Raw genomic sequence first — 16568 nt, 5'->3', positions numbered from 1 at the left:
TTCCTTTTAGCTGCCGAGCTCTTCCCTGGCACCCTTTCAGGTACCCTCGCCCAATCACGACTAAACCCCGGAGAAGTGGAATCTCCACACAGGTTTCCGTGGGTCTAGCAGGGGCCTGGGCATGCTCAGTAGGCTACGTGGTTCTCCGGTTCTCTCCCTTTCTCTCTCTCTCTCTCTTTCTCTCTCTCTGTTTCTCTCTGTTTCTCTCTCTCTCTCTCTCTCTCTCTAGGGGGAGGGTGGGTGGTGACAAGTTAGAAGCTCTTGCGGCAGGTCCCCGCCTCCAGGATCGGGCTTCCCCTGCAAAGGGACGAAGCAAAGGTATAAACACCTCCCGCCGCAGCATCCCGACCTGGAGGGGCTGTGCCCGCCAGCCGAGCCCACCAGTATCCTCGCCTGAGGACGGCCCGCCGCTCTCCATGGTACTGCGGAGAGCTCAGCTCCGCCCTTCTCTTTCAGAAGGACAGCACCCGGCGTCACGTAACCCAGCCTTCTCAGGCTCCACCACTGCCTCCTCCTTCCCAGCTCTTTCCCTCTCTTCCTCCTCCTCCTGCTCCCCTCCGTTGCCTGTTTTCCCCTCCCGCACTCCTGGAGATAGACGCTCAAGCCTGACGCCTCTGAAAAGGCAGCGGCAGTCGCCTTATCCACAGACCTCAGGAAATTCGCTTTGACCGATGCATGCTTCAGGCTCTGGGTCGAGCTAAGGGGAATAACCGGGCAGGTAAAGAAGCTCAATTTGGGTTGGGGGAGGGGATGGGGCGAGGCAACCTGGAGAAGGATATATTTCCCCCTAGTAACTGAGCCAGGATCTGCCACAAATGCACAAGGAAGGATGGGTGGTGGGAGGGTGGAGGAGTATAGATAGATCTTCGTCGTTTTGCATGAAGCTTTTTAAATAGATGGCAAGAAGATGAGATGGTGGAACTGAGGTAGTAACTTAAAGGCTGAATGCAGTGATTTATTGGCAAAAGAAAGAAAACAGACAAGTTAGAAACCAAAGCAATAAAATATGTCTGTATCTACATCTTTATTTCTCTTCTCCATGAGCCCTTAATTTGTGCAGTTGACTCCAGGCTCCAAGAAACTGCACTGGTATTAGAGATGGAGCTTAGAGACTGGGCGGGAAAGCCAGGGAGAATTTGGGTGTGCATTGGTATTGAGGGACTTTGTAAAAGCGAGGGGGGAAAAGGTACTTCTAAAAATTATCCCAAAGATTTCAGTTTCTTTGTGGTAGCATGTATTGAAGGATGCATGGAAAGATACGTGTGCATATGTGTATGTGTGTTATAAACATATTAAAATAAATGCAACTGCAGCGGATGAGCATACTGTATTGATCCTTCCAGTGGCTTGGGAATGAATTTGATTCTGGAAATGAAAGAAAAGATTAATGAGGCTGTTAGTCTGCTTTTGAATTAGAGCGCTTCTTCCTTTGGCTGCATTAGGTTGTTTTTCAGATCCTTTTATTTCATCCTCTAATTTGTGAACTCACCAGGTTTTTCCGGCACCTAGAGAGAATCCTTTCTCCATATAAATACAGATACTCTCTCACACACAATGAGCTTCCTCTAAGAACTGGGAGAGTCAGTTGACCTCCCCAGTGGTAAGAATATATATGTGTTCCCCCCAACTCTCTATCTCTTAAAAAAATTGTCAAGGTGTGCATTAGTGGAGGAGGGCAGGAGAGGAGGTGAAGAAAGATTTTGTGATCTATATAATATTAATTAATAAAATAATCGGCTCTAGTTGAGTCACACACACACACACACACACACACACACACAAAGGTTTTCTAACACATAAGCTTCTGGATGGTTTCAAAGCACTACTCTTAATCTTAAAATTCCAGATTTATTTTGCAAATGACTGAAAAATTGGCAGATGTCTGAGTCCACTTATAAAATGAGAGTATATTGAATAATATGCTATTTTAGGATGATTTTTAAGAGCACCTTTCTTTGGGCTTGGCACAGAAGTAGACAAGATATGGCTGGTGATTGCTGATGGTGTGAAATGTATCAGCCATAATAAATAAGCAATTGAGATTTTTATGTCTTTTTTATTTCTACTGGGCAATGTGTGTGTGTATGTATGTGCTGTGCTGTATCTGTGTTGAAAAAGAGAGAACCAGTCATCAATTTCATCTGGGGAGGAACTTGAAGTGGGATCCCCTGGCTTGGTGGTGGCTCTCAGCTGACACCTGTAGGGATTGCTCTGTACTGAAGAGAAATGCTCTCAGCTCCCTCCATGGAGGAGCAGCAGCACAATGCGGTGCCATAAATTACTGCTAGTTTCAGCTTGTAGGAAAAAAAAGTGTTAATTGGATAGTGAGCTTCTATGTCCAGGCAATAAATGTGTGTGTGTATGTGTGTGCAGGGAAGTGGTGTAGTATAGTGGGAAAAGCTGAGGGAAATGCATGTGTTTGCTTGACATGACCAAATGAACCATTTGTGTGTTTTTTTCCTTTCTTTCTTTTTTTTGGGGGTGTGTGTGTGTGTGTGTCAAAATGTGAGAGTAATGTTTTTGGTAGGAAAAAAAAAGACTTAAAAGCAATTCACTAGTTATGATTTCTGTACCAATTCAGGAGCCTGTCAGATTAGAGTTAAATAAAGAGGTAATTTTTATAGTGAGTGATTCAAAGATATGACTTTATATTCTAGCATTCTGGAGGCATAGCAGCTAAGGTGACACACATGCCAACTACTGTTCTGACCACACAAATTCCAAGAACTGACAGCTACATAAGGACTTGAAGAGGAGTTAAGATCACTGCTGGCAAAATATTAAATACTTTACCCATCTTTAAAGGAGTTAATATTATGGCAATTGAGACATAAATGCTACCTCAAATAGATAGGACTCCAGTTAGATGACCTCTCCTATAACAGATTATTCCTTTAATAAAAGGAGGAAAATACTGTTTGAAATTTAAAAGAGAATCCCAAGAAACTGTTGATATTCTTTCTGTGAAAAATATAAAATGGTAAGAATGCTATACAAATCCAAGCCTCCAGTTGCAGTTTGATCTGCCTTGCCTGTTGTAAAATATATATTAACTGAGTTTTGACTAGGTTGTATTTTTATTGTCCATATTATCAGTACACATCATAAGCAGAAGTCCCTAAAAGCGTCTTTTCTTCTTCTTATATTTTAAAAATTAAACTTTCTCAGGAAAAGTAAAAGATAACCATAAACCTAGATCTATAAAATTCTGAGAGGGTTACCTATTAACAGTTATAATAAACTGCAAGGGGGTAATGACAGATTGTAAAAGTGCAATATTAACTATTAGGAGACATTAGGTCTTCCTTGATAGATCAGGACAAACAAGCCCCTTCCAGTAAGGTTAACTCTGGTTTCCTAAGAACTCTGGTTATTTACCTGGTTTCTGAACTGAATAATGATTTATATGATACTATAAATGACTTTAGAATTTAATTTTTATTTTAATTTTCTGCAGATTTTCTGGGTCCTTATAAAAAGACAAAACCAAAATGCATCACCAACACACAACAAACTGATATGCTGGCATCTTAGCTTGGCCTTGCAGAGGGAGAGAGGAAAGAAGAGGAGCTGTTGTGACACCTAACAGCTTCTGGCTATTCAACAGCTTCTGGGTTCAAAACTTACTGTTGGGGAGGGAAAAAGAGAAGTAAAATCCAGCCTGTGAGGCCATGCATAAGGAATTCTGCGTTGGCTACAGTGATGCAGGAAGCCCATGATATGACAGAAGAAGCAGGCCTTTGAAGCTACTCAGGGGTAAGTGGTGCCCGTACAGAGGCAAGGAACCTTTCTCTCCCTTCTGTTTTGGGACAGCACATCTGGAGGAGAAACACTTGAGGCATTTACAAGTATCCAAGGATCCTGGTTCATTGCTGATTTCTTGTATTTCCCTGAGAAGTATTTGCTTCTCAACAGTCTAACGGCTTCGCTTTTGCCGGGTACCACGGATGGTACCTGGTAGATGAGAGTATTTGAGGAGTGAAGCATCTGTTGACACCACTGATGCCCTTGAACTAGGTCATGGGACTCAGATGGATAAGTGACTTCCCTTGACCTTCTGTTAACACCTTTTCCAGAACGTTGCTTCCAAAGTGTATCCTCCCTTTGGTCTGGAAGATCTGCTGCTGCCCTGTACAACTTGGGTCTACGTTTTCCAGTTGGGAGGGGACTATCGGGAGAGAGGGAGGGGTTGCTGGAAGAAGAAGAAGAAAAAAAGAGCTAGATAAAGGAGGGTGCATCCCTCCCACTCCTGCCCATCCCCTTACCCTACTTGTTTCGGGACCCTTATTTCTACATCACGGTGTCCAGGACCATTTTGACCCTGTCGGCCCCGGCACCCCCCCGCCGCACCCCAGCCCCGAGCATGGGGACGGCGCTTCTCCAGCGCGGGGGCTGCTTTCTCCTGTGCCTCTCGCTGCTGCTCCTGGGCTGCTGGGCAGAGCTGGGCAGCGGGCTGGAGTTCCCGGGCGCTGAGGGCCAGTGGACGCGCTTCCCGAAGTGGAACGCCTGCTGCGAGAGCGAGATGAGCTTCCAGCTCAAGACGCGCAGCGCCCGCGGCCTAGTGCTCTACTTCGACGACGAGGGCTTCTGCGACTTCCTGGAGCTCATCCTGACGCGCGGCGGCCGCCTGCAGCTCAGCTTCTCCATCTTCTGCGCGGAGCCGGCCACGCTGCTGGCTGACACGCCCGTCAACGACGGCGCATGGCACAACGTGCGCATCCGCCGGCAGTTCCGCAACACGACGCTCTTCATCGACCAGGTGGAGGCCAAGTGGGTGGAGGTCAAGTCGAAGCGCAGGGACATGACCGTGTTCAGCGGGCTCTTCGTGGGGGGGCTGCCCCCGGAACTGCGCGCCGCGGCGCTCAAGCTGACGCTGGCCTCCGTGAGGGAGCGCGAGCCCTTTAAAGGGTGGATTCGCGACGTGAGGGTCAACTCCTCCCAGGCGCTGCCCGTGGACAGCGGCGAGGTGAAGCTGGACGACGAGCCGCCCAACAGCGGCGGGGGGAGCCCGTGTGAGGCTGGTGAGGAGGGCGAGGGCGGGGTGTGCCTCAACGGAGGCGTGTGCTCCGTGGTGGACGACCAGGCGGTGTGCGACTGCTCGCGAACCGGCTTCCGCGGCAAGGACTGCAGCCAAGGTAAGGCCCGACGCCTGACCCACCGGGGGGCCTCGGCCTGGGCAGGGCGCGGGGAGGCAGGGCGAGGCAGGTGGGGCCGGCTGGTGCATGGGGACGTCCTTCTCTGGACAGTGCGTTTCAGCTAGTTTCGAGGTGAAGACCTGTTGTTGGCCTCTCTGCCTTAGCACCTCCCACAGCCCCTCCTTTGGCGTTCTCCTCATGGTTGAGCAGCCCCATGTCCAGGTTCAGTTTTCTCAGGGGAACCCTTCGTGCCGACCCCGCTCACTTACAGGTGGCAAGTGGAATGACCTCTCCTCTTGGGATTCCTCGGCTTCTTTGTCAGGCTGCTCCCCCAACTTAACTGGGCCATGGCTCGCCTCAACACCTGCTGCGCTTTCCTCTGCCACCTCTGAGTCCGTAACACACAGGTGTTCCCCCTAAGATGCAGACAGGCATCTAGAAGATTGGGCACACATTTGGTGAAGAGTGACGTGCAGGACAGGTTCACGATGGTTGAGAATCTCCATGTTTGTTATTCATGGTAAAGGACAGAAGGGGAACAGGATTCATAGGAACTGCTTTGCCTTTTATAGGTAAAGTAGAAAGTCCTGCTCCTGGTTGTGGAAAAAGGGGCGTGGGAGGGGGCCCATGTGAAGGTTTTCTGGATTAGAGGGAGGAGGGTTCTTGAAATTAATGTTAGTCTCTTTGGTTATGTCCAAGTCTAACTTCTGTCAGTTGAGGAAAAATTATGTGATTTCTGTGATTTCTTGAAGTGGGAGACAGGTCAGCTAATATTTAGAAATGTTAGAGATTAAATAACATATTTCTTAATTAGCAGATGTCTTGGGAAGATAAGTAACACAGAAATTTAGACGTTGTTGGACTGGGAAGTTTCTGTAGGCTAATAAACAAGGGATGAATATGAAGGATTGTAAGAGTTTTTCTGAGTACATTTAGCTAATGATATTTATCTGAGTCGTGGAGGCCAACCTGCAAATTCTCTTGTTTTTAAGGATTAAAAGTGTGGAATGAAAAACAAATCATACCTAAGTTTTATTTTCTTTCCTTAATAAATAAAATTCATTCTTGTGTCTCCAATATTGCTACATGACAATGACCAAGGAAAAATACTGTATAAATACTGAAAAGCCTATGACCAGAAAGTGACTGATATGAAAAAGATGAAGCATGGATATATTTGTGGCTGAGCAACAGAGGTGTCAGGGTTTAAAGTAGATAGTGCATGGGTCAAATCAAGACAGCACATGGCTAAATGACATTTATGGCTGTAATTGTTTTAAAATAGATTAATTATTAAATCTGATTTTGAAAGCTGTGAGGACAAAAGCTGTATGTGTGGCTGAATTTTATTGTATAATGTCTTCTCCTGCTTTTTTTTTTTTTGTTTGTTTGTTTTTTTGCTTTTTTGCTGACACTTCTAAGAGGAACTAGCCCTTGTAAATCTTATTAGACTTGGCAGTTCTCTCTCATCTGACTTGAAGAGAAATGAAGACTTGATAAAATTTGTAATTGTTTAAACAGCAAAGGGAGTTTGTTAGGAAGGAAAAAGCTGGTCATCAGAAAAAGAAGAGTTCTGTAACCTTCATGGGTTTATGGAAAAAAAAAAAAAAGTAAAGGGCTATTTTATTATTCTCTGCCTTCATGAAGGTTTTTGTTTTCATTTTGTTTTGGCTTTAGTAATTATAGAAGACTGTGTATTCCATGGGCTAGACTGCACTTCGGCTTAACCAGTAAATTTCCATGGGTTTAGTACCAGGCTTTATAGTTAGGTTTTACAAAAATAAAACAGTACATATTTTTCCTCTCCATTATCTAATTTAGTTGTAAATCTTGAATGAAGTAGCTGGTAAATATGATGATTTGCTATTTTATAATTTGAAACTCCATATCTCTTCACTGGTTAATAGAAATATATTTTTTAATAAAACATTTTTTATGGGAAAAATTGCTCCACATATCCCATTGCCACTTTAAAATACAGAGCAGAAAATTTAATGAAGGACACATGAGATATAACTTCCTTCCTTAAATTAGGAAACAAATATGACACAATGACAGCTTGTTCTGTGTGGGAGGGTGTTTTAAATTAAAATTTTTATTTTCTTGTGCATTTTAAATGTAAGGATCCAGGGATCATGCATAATCAGGAACACTTAAGAGTGGAGAAAGCGTGGCAAAAGTAATATGTTGAAGAGAAGCAGAATTAAATGTTTCTGAAATGCATTTTATTTTGCCAGTGGATAGGCTCTTTCCATAAAAGGAAGAATTTGGAATTACCAAGATATATAATTGAGCAGTATAGTACCTGATGCTTAAAGTAATTCAATTCAGAAAAGAAAATCCATCAGGATGGTTCTGGAGCATTGATTCGTTTTGAAAATTTGATCTGAAAACGGAGTGCAAAGATCACCACTAGTCATGAAAGGAAAACAAAAGGCTGGATTCTTTTCATTATCACAGAAATGGGAGATGGACTGATAAAGGCAGAGTCCATCTGCCCAGAAGGATTGGCTCCATTTTTATGTATTTTCTCTATTTCATGTGTGTCAGGTGACTGTTAAATAATTAATTGAGAATGGATGCTTTTCCCTACACCAATCCTGTATTGATGGCCAGAGATAGGTGGTTTCTATTCAGATGAAGTATGGGCAGAGCCCTGCCTCTGGCCACTATTCACACTGATTTCCACATCCTTTTTAAAAACTAATTTGAAAACATATCCTCATTCATTAGAGAAAATTTAGGGAAAAAAAAATTAAAACAAACATTCAATAAGATTCAAATTATATCTTTTTCTAACCACAATTTCTTTTTTAACTTAATAAAGCCTAATATTATTTAGTTGCCTTCATATTAAAAATACAGTCAGAACTACTAAAAAGGCAATAATAATATTCTTTCTCTCTCTTTTTTTTTTTTTTTCCTGGCCCAGAATGTCTCGCAACAACTTCTGCAACTATGGTTTTCTAGAATATTTTTATTTAACGAGGTCAGTTTCATCCTTACTCTAATTTATTCAAGCCTAGCAAGTTTTATTTATTTATTTATGTAGTGATGGAAAGAGAGCACAAGAAAGGTTATGTGTCAGGACCAGGTTAGTGGCAGAGCCTGCGTACAACTACAGGCACTCTCATTCTAGAGCCCTATATTATCTTCTCTGCTGAATGAGATTTCCATTTTATGAGGGTTGATATTTTTTCAGGTTCAGGGATTATTCAAAAAATATATGTACAAATGACTGATGAGATAGAACTAACCTATATATCACTTACGATCTTTGACCCTGAAAATGAGCCTCAGAACTCAAGTATCCAAGAATGTCATCTTTCCTGAATGATGGATACCTGTGGGGTATATAGCTTTTTCAGTGAATCATGATCATCTAAGTGCCCCAGGACCATTATTATTTAATAAGTCTCTACTTAAGAGGACTAATAGTTTCTTAGCAGCTTAAAAGAATTAGTGAATTTCATGGCTGTCTAGCTTAAAAATGAGAATAAAAAGCTGATCAATAAGAAGTAAAGTTATACTTTTAAAAATTTGCAGGTTTCATGTATTTTAGGGTCATTTATACTAAAATTTAACACTAGACTCTTCAGTGTCACTTTTATTTACTTTCCCTATTTAAATGGAATAAACACATATCCTTAAAAGGGCTATTTATGCTTTCTATGACTTTACTAAGGTGATCAGATAGACAACCATATTCACTCAGTCATATCTGCATTCATTTCTTTATTCAGCACATAATGATTGAATGCTTTTTATGTGTCTGAGTAGCAGGCTCAGGTAAAAAAATATGTGAGTAAACGCTCAGAAATAGTTCTTACTTTGCTAGACCTTGCATTCCAATGAGGAGACATAGTTATTTAAAAAGTAGATGGAAACTTAAAATGGTGGTATGTATTTTGGAAGACAAGATACATACACAATACATAATATTGTGAGAACTTAAAATAGTGTGAACTAACCTAATCAAAGAAGGTTTCCCTGAAGATTGAGGTTTAAAGCTGAGAGACAAGAAGGAGTAAACCATGTAAATGTAGAGGAGAAAAGCCTGGTATAGGAGTTGGCCTGGCATATTCTAGCAACTGAGAGAAGGCCCTGGAATATGGAGGTCTTAGAGGAGTAGGCCTGGGTCTTGCAGACCCTTCTAGACCATATCAAGGATTTGAATCTTTTTAAGTGTGATAGAAAAATAATGGAAAGAGTTTAGTGTTTATTTGACACCTTTGTCAAATTTATACTTCAAAAATGTCACTCTGGCCACACTGTAGGAAACACACTGAAGGGGGTCAGAGTAAAAGAGAAAACATTATTTTCTGTTTGTCAGTTAATAAAATTTGTTTAAGCACCCACTGTAAGCTGTAGACTGAATAAGGGAACATAGGGAAAAACAAGATTGTTTCTTTAAGGAAGTTAGAATCTTGTGAGTTTGGTTACATAAAGAAATCTAAGGGCATTCATTGTTAGGAACACTTGATTCTGTCTGTGAAAATTATCAGAACGCTTTCTGTGGTTTATCATGTAGTTTCCCCAGATAAACCTAGCAAATCTATAGGCTTTTGGAGCCCATTGGCAATGTCATACTATGTTGTACTCTCCAAGAGCCTTACTCAATATGTCTTTCTTGTGATAGTGTATAATGGTTTATTTTGATTCTAGGCTTTCAGTATTTTAACTGCTGCAATAAAGAAAAATATTACATAGGTACTTAATTCTTGATTTATTCTGTTTCAGAATTTTTATTAAGAAAGCCTTTAACACAAAAACATTTTTAAAAACTATCACCCTCCATATAAACTAATACATTCATTCCTCTCAATCTTATATTTAAAGAGTGATTCTTACTATATTTATTCCGGTGTGTAGATATAGATATCTAATCGGCCTATTCTATTTAAGATTTGTCTTTGAGGCTCTCCTATAAGTTAAGGTTATTTACATGTATCTGCAGAGAAGCTAGGTAATATGTTCGAGCTTTAAAAGCTTAAGTAAGATGTTCTTGCAGTTATTATAAACAGATTATATTTTTTACCGTAAATTTATATATATGCCAGTGAAATCATGTTCCAGTTTTGGATACCTTTAGAGAAAGTGTAATAATAAACTGATAAAAAAAATGATTGACTACAGAAAGGACTAACACTATATAATATTTATGCTCTTCTTAGCTGTATTGTGAGAAGCAGCACCCTGAGCTACACTAGTTCCTGAAAAGCAGTCATTGACCCATTCTGTGTTCCTTTCTCAGTAAACATTTGGTGGCCACACCTTAACTCCTATAAATATTCATTGGAAATTAAGTATCATAGATACTTAACGTTTTGTTTTATTCTTGAGATATAAAGCTGCTGTTTGAAATTTCTCTGCAAACTTTATTTTCAAGAAGTGCACATGTGTTTTTGACATAATTAAGAATAAGTCATTTTTGCGGTCTAAAAATTTTCAGTTCATGTTCACTTCAGCACATATTCTAAATGTTTAGAGTTTGCTGTACAAAACAATATTATACAAACCTCATATACTTTTTTTCTTGTGCACTTATGTATAATTTTACAGCTCGGTCCCTTTTCTATTACTCAAAACACAAGAATTGGTAAATTTCTTGGTCTTTGCTATATAGTAAGACTTAAAATATCCCAATTAGGTTTTGGGGAAGAAAAAGGTTTTTTGGATAATTGTGTTAGAGCTCTTCAGAAATTGCATGGCTCCCCCCCCCCTCACTTCTTTTAAGCATAGATTCCATGTGTTCTACTTGAATATGGGAATGGGTGCAGTGTTCTCTCAAATCCTTTTCTTGCCTTGGTATTTACACAGTGTGGGCAAACAGACTGTGGCAAGGTGTCTGAACAACTAAATTCCAGATGTGGTATTGCCTCCAAAGCACTGTTAAAAGTAGAGTGAGATCACCGATGCTCTGCATTTCAGTTTTCAAGATTGTAAATTGAGAAATACATAATCAGGCAACTAATACATTGTAAACTTAGGCTGACTTATTTCAGAGTATGAATAGTTAATAGGTGAAAACTCCCAGAAAAACGTGAACATTGGGAAGAAATATCTAATGACAGCAAGGGTAGATGCCTCTAAAGTGTTGTAAATGTTAATAGTGAAAATGTTAAGCATGTTTCTATAAATCTATGTTGGGGTCATTTTAGAGGGAGTTTAGATCATTCATGCCCAATAGTATATATAAGATTTGGTGGAGTTTTCTTATTACACACTGATACATTGGTACAGACAAGCTGAGTAAAGAGGGCATTCGTCTCTTTGTTTCTTCTTTGTAAAATCTGAACAAATGAAATAATTTAATATTGGGGAAAAAAAACCATTACGAGTCTAACCATAACTCTCATAATATTCTCCAAATCTACAAAAATATGTGGTTTCTCCCCCCAAATAGTAGACCTAAAATTATTTAAAAAGATGCGCTAGATGCCCCTCTTTTCTTGGTGCCATAAGCACCTCTTGTGTTTGAAAAAAATTTGAAATTGTTCTGTTTAGAATTGTAAGTTATTCTAATTATTGTTTAGTGCTTACTGAGTGAAAAGCATTGTACAGTGTGCTTTGTCCATCTTAACCTTATTTATACCTACACATTCTACGTGAATAGGTTTTATAAAATTCCCATTTTACAGAGGAGAAAATTGTGGATTAGAAAAGCTGCCTTGCCAAAAGGCACATAGTTCATGGCAGAGCTGAAATCCGAGCCCAGGTGTGTCCATTACCCCAGCAGGCAACTCTGTCCATTATATGACATAACCTGTTTTACTTAATAAACAGCTAGTGGATGCTGGGAATTTGTTTTGGGTTGTCAGCTTGCTGCTGGTATGAATGGCTGACTTATAATAAAGACTTCAGAACTGAAGATTGTGGCAGACCCTTACAGTTAGTGCCATTTCGTAATGTCATGATAATAATGAAACAGAATAGCTTGTCAGGATTCATTGCACTTTGTTTCTATAACTTGCTTATTTGCTGCTTTTGTTGACCTTCTATTAATATTATGCTTAATGGGTTGATTTTACTTTAATGCAACTAGAAGTAAATCCCCAGTGTATTGCATTGGAAGAACTACAGTTTTTAATCTCCTGAATGAAAATACTTAGTTTTCACAAAACCAGCAACACAGAATTTGCATCCGCTTCATAGTCTGGGAGATAACATTATTGAAATTATCGAAGTTCATGGTGATTTAGCACAAGTACAAAGATCTATCCCCATCACATAAGCAGACACTTAGACTTGCTGAGTTAGAACGTGGTTCTGCTGAAGGCTTAGATGATGGTACACTGGGCATTTAATTGAAATTACATAATGAGAAGGTAGTGTCTCTTTGGATAAGTTTGGCTTCCCAACACATTGCTGAAAATTGAATTCAAGAGCAGTTCTTAAGAGTTAGAAAGATGTATTCCCTATGCTATTTCTGGTATATATGAGAAGCTATTATTGGAAAGAAGTGGGAGGAGAACAAGACTGACCTGGCAAGCCAAAACGCTGACCTGGACTCTTGTCTAGTAACTTGTGCTCAAAACTGTCTGGACTGTAATTAGAAATGCACTGACGCCACATTACAGGAACCAGTGCAACTTCAAATAGCACTTTCTTAGGTTGGTTCCCAGGAGGGATCTGGTGGTCCAAAAGTTAAAGGAGGAGCTGCCAAGAAGAACAGTTGCTTCACAAGCGCCCTAACATCAGGCGGGGCTTTCTGTATTTAATTATAGGCATAATGAATTCTGTGTGGATGACATTCCTTAACAGAAACAGCACTGATCACAGTTTAGGAGCTGCTGTTGTGGATGACCTAACAAGACCAGGCCTTGTATGTGGAACCAGCTAAGCTTAAGTGTTACTCAGACTTTGCTGGATTCAGCAGAATGAACTGCCCCAGTCCAGCAGAGGCAAGGAAATTAAAGACTCATGTTTTTCTCCTAAGTAATGATGTCTCTCTATAATTAAGCATGCCTGGACTTTCCTTAGGAGAATAGCTGGCATGGTAGCATATAACTATAGCTGCCATATGGAAGATAGTACTTTTCAGCTTAGACTCTTTATCTGAATGCGACATTGGTTTGTTTGTTTTTTTCCCAGGAAATAATGTGACTATTTAAAATCGTTGCATGTGAACCTTAAGGGACTAAATGTTTAATCTATACAACTGAAAACATTGTAAAAATAGGATGTAACATATTGTACATTGTAAATGTTAAGACATGAACCCCTATTTTAAAAATTGGGTCAACTTCCTGTGACCTAGAGTTCTAAGATTTTTAAAATGATGAAAACATGTACTTTTCATATATAAATGATTGTGCATATGTGTATAAACACAGAAATATATACAAAAATATGACATATATAAAAATTATATAAGCAGAGAAGCATTTTTTTAAAAGTCTTTGAAATCATGTTAAGATCTTCACAAATATATTGGTTAAACATGTCATTAAAATATGTCTTTATGATTTTAAATAGTCTATGTAATATATATTTTTTTCTACACAAGACCATAGAAACCTAAAAAGTCTGTGTTTATAGTAAGACACATGACTTTCTGTGACCAGGCATGGGGATTTGAAATTTTGAAGTTTTTACAAAGTACCATTTTCATATTATTGATTGACAATATCCTAACAATTCCTCGGGGTTTTATGAAAATCTGACTATATTAAGTCTTGCTCTAAGATTGTTCTGACAATAACCAAGAGTAATTTGCTTTGATGGAATTTTAGCTATCATTATTAAATATTAGTTATTATTTAACTCTTTATTGGAATGAGCCACAATTATGATCAAACACATGGAAAAAATTAAGCTAATATTAATAATGACATTTTAAGACTTTTATCCATAAGAAAACTATGGGGTTAAACTCATTTAATGAGCTCCCAGTGAGTTCAAAATAAGCCATCCACCACAGGGATATTTCAAAAGAGTGATCTGGGTAAAAACAGCTCCCAAACCTCTCTTATCAGAGTAGTTGGGAAATCTATAAGAATTTTAGTTGTTAATATTTAAAGGAGTCTTGTGTAAATTTTAATATGCCTTATTGGTCAGTTTCTATCATTATATGAGAATTTTTAGATTCATACATCATTAATTTTCTCTTCCTCTGGCCTCTTCAGTGTTTGTTTAGATTAGAATGGTGGAACTAAAATAATATGGCTTTTTTGTTTCCATCACAGTTTCTATTTTTTGGTTTCAAATAATATTTAAAGTTGTTTTTTATTGTTGCTGATGTTTTTCCTTTCCACTTGAATTTCATCCATTGTTTTCTACTCTCTACATTGATTTCCTTCATAAAAACACAGACAAGAGGTAGAGCTTCAAAAATATGAGTAATTCTTCATCTGGGAATGGCACTTCTCTCTGACTGTTTGCTGAGAGCTGTGCGCTTTCCCAGAGGTCATTAGAAATAAAGAATGATGGGCACCTCCCCTTCTCCTAGACCCCAAATGTTATCCATCCTGGACAAAGTCCTTGTTTGTATAACACAGAAAATGGTGTGTTTCTTCCTAAATCGAGGCAATAAAGATTTGGATTGGGGCCAAATATACAATCCTGTAGTGTCTTCTGCCCACAAGGGATGGAGGATTGAAGGATGATGAAACCTCAGGGAAGCTGTGGAGCTCAGGATGTGTAATAATTGAGAAAATGAGACTGAGAACTGAAAGAGGAACAGGAGATAGGAGGAAAGAAGATGATTGGGGAAGAAAATGAGTGCTGGAAGAAGGTAAATTGAGAGAGAGAGAGAAAGAACAGAATTTGAAACAACAAGAATACTAAGAACTAGTGAATTAAAATAAGAAACATCACATATCTGGTTAGTGGAGGAGGGGACTAGAACATGAATTTCTTGACTGCTAGACCTGAGTTTGTGCTGGAGAGCTAGGAGGAGGGAAGAAGACAAGGACAATACATTATCACCTAAAATTAGAGTCACATAAAATCTAATCATTCCTTAGTATGTTCTGGCAAGATGTCATTGGACTTGATCCTACTAACAACAGGGACAGTAATAGCAAAATCTTGCATAACTCATACCCAGTGCCAGGCACTATTTTAAGTTCTTTATACATACTAATTTATTTAATCCTCCCACAACCCTTTAAAGTAGGTGTGATTTCCCCCAATATACAGCTGAGAAAACTGAGGTACAGAGAGATTTTTAAAATCACTCCTTTCACACCCTGGGAAATTGCACAGTTGGCATTCAGACCAGGGCTATGTGACCTCCTGTGGACATGCCCTGAACTTGTAATTCCTTCTTTTTCAGTAATAACTGAATGTACATCCTCCACACTCTCTTTCGCATATGAGAATTTGCCCTGTGTCTAAACGATGCCTGTATAAACCAGTGCAATTTCATTTTCTCTCCCTCTCAGTATTCCATCTAAGTGTTTAATAACTTTTCCTAGGCAGAATTTCTTCTTTAAATTTAATGAAAATCCGTTCTCTGCTGACATAAATTAATTTCTTCTTGTTATGTCCTCAGTGGAAATAAAATTCAAGTAGTCAATATCTCCTTGAATTATCTTTATCTGTTTAAGAGAAAGAGTGCTGTCTTCACTGAGCTAAAAATGTTTCAGATCCCCCTTCTGTGAAACTGATCTGACATTCAGCCTCCTTGTCCTAATAGCCACCTGCTTTATTTATGTTACTCACTGTGTTTCCTCTACTAACTAATGCTTTTCCAATTCTTAGTTTCCCAGACCTGGGACAACCCTCCCTTTTGTTCATCACATGCTGCACTTTCACTGACTCCCTAACCTTTCCTTTTGCTTCTTTCTGGCTTACTAATTTCCCATTATATCTTGAAAGTACCAAGATAGATCTATATCTATCTATGTCTATGTGTATATCTATATCTATCTGGGCAGAGGGTTTCTAAAGTCCTTAGTAGGTGGTTGTTACTTGGCAGTTAAAAACAAAAACAAAAACAAAATTGCCTCTTACTAGTGTCTGTGGATCAGGCAGTCTAGAATTGTGTAAAGGGAAAGGTCTTGATAGCATTGCATTTGTTAGCAGGAAAAGTAGGCCAGAAAAATATGAGTTGATAAACAAAATAGAATATGGACTAAGGAAACCTGGCATTGGTAGTCTGGTCCACAGAGGACTACACAGTAGAAATGAATTTGAACAAGAAGTGTGTTGATTTAGGCCTAAGGAAAAACAAAACACAACAAACCACCATTTGCTTGTAATTCTAGTATAAATGTGAGAACAGCCTACAGAAGTGGGGGTGGGGGTGAATCTCTATTCCTGGAGATCCTTAAAAATAGCTTAGATACATGACTAACAGTTTTAAACTGCTTAGGATTTCCCTTTCTCTGGTCAGAGGCTTGGACTAAATGACCTTCAGAATACATTTTCAGCTCTTATATCAGTTACATAAACAATCAGACTTTTTGGAAAACATTTAACACACAG

The 16568-nt window shown here is 39.3% G+C and overlaps 1 protein-coding gene across 22 annotated transcripts in view; it reads left to right on the top strand.

The window, feature by feature from the left end:
- The first annotated feature begins 266 nt into the window (after positions 1-266).
- Positions 267-16568, top strand: part of NRXN1 (neurexin 1) — a 1178968-nt gene continuing 1162666 nt past the window's right edge. For 11 of the 22 annotated variants that reach the window (XM_059134792.1, XM_059134791.1, XM_059134800.1 and 8 more), the window contains exons 1-2: positions 295-718; positions 3458-5135. In XM_059134792.1, the coding sequence (XP_058990775.1) occupies positions 4364-5135 (772 nt within the window). In that variant the 5' untranslated portion in view covers positions 295-718; positions 3458-4363. Of the gene's footprint in view, positions 719-3457; positions 5136-5406; positions 6349-16568 lie in introns of those variants that run through there. The other 11 variants (XM_059134801.1, XM_059134774.1, XM_059134789.1 and 8 more) reach the window with 5 other exon arrangements.

The sequence above is a fragment of the Mustela lutreola genome, chromosome 9, assembly GCF_030435805.1.
Source record: "Mustela lutreola isolate mMusLut2 chromosome 9, mMusLut2.pri, whole genome shotgun sequence".
NCBI classification, from domain to species: Eukaryota; Metazoa; Chordata; class Mammalia; order Carnivora; family Mustelidae; genus Mustela; species Mustela lutreola.
This window is presented reverse-complemented; position numbering and strand designations above follow the sequence as displayed.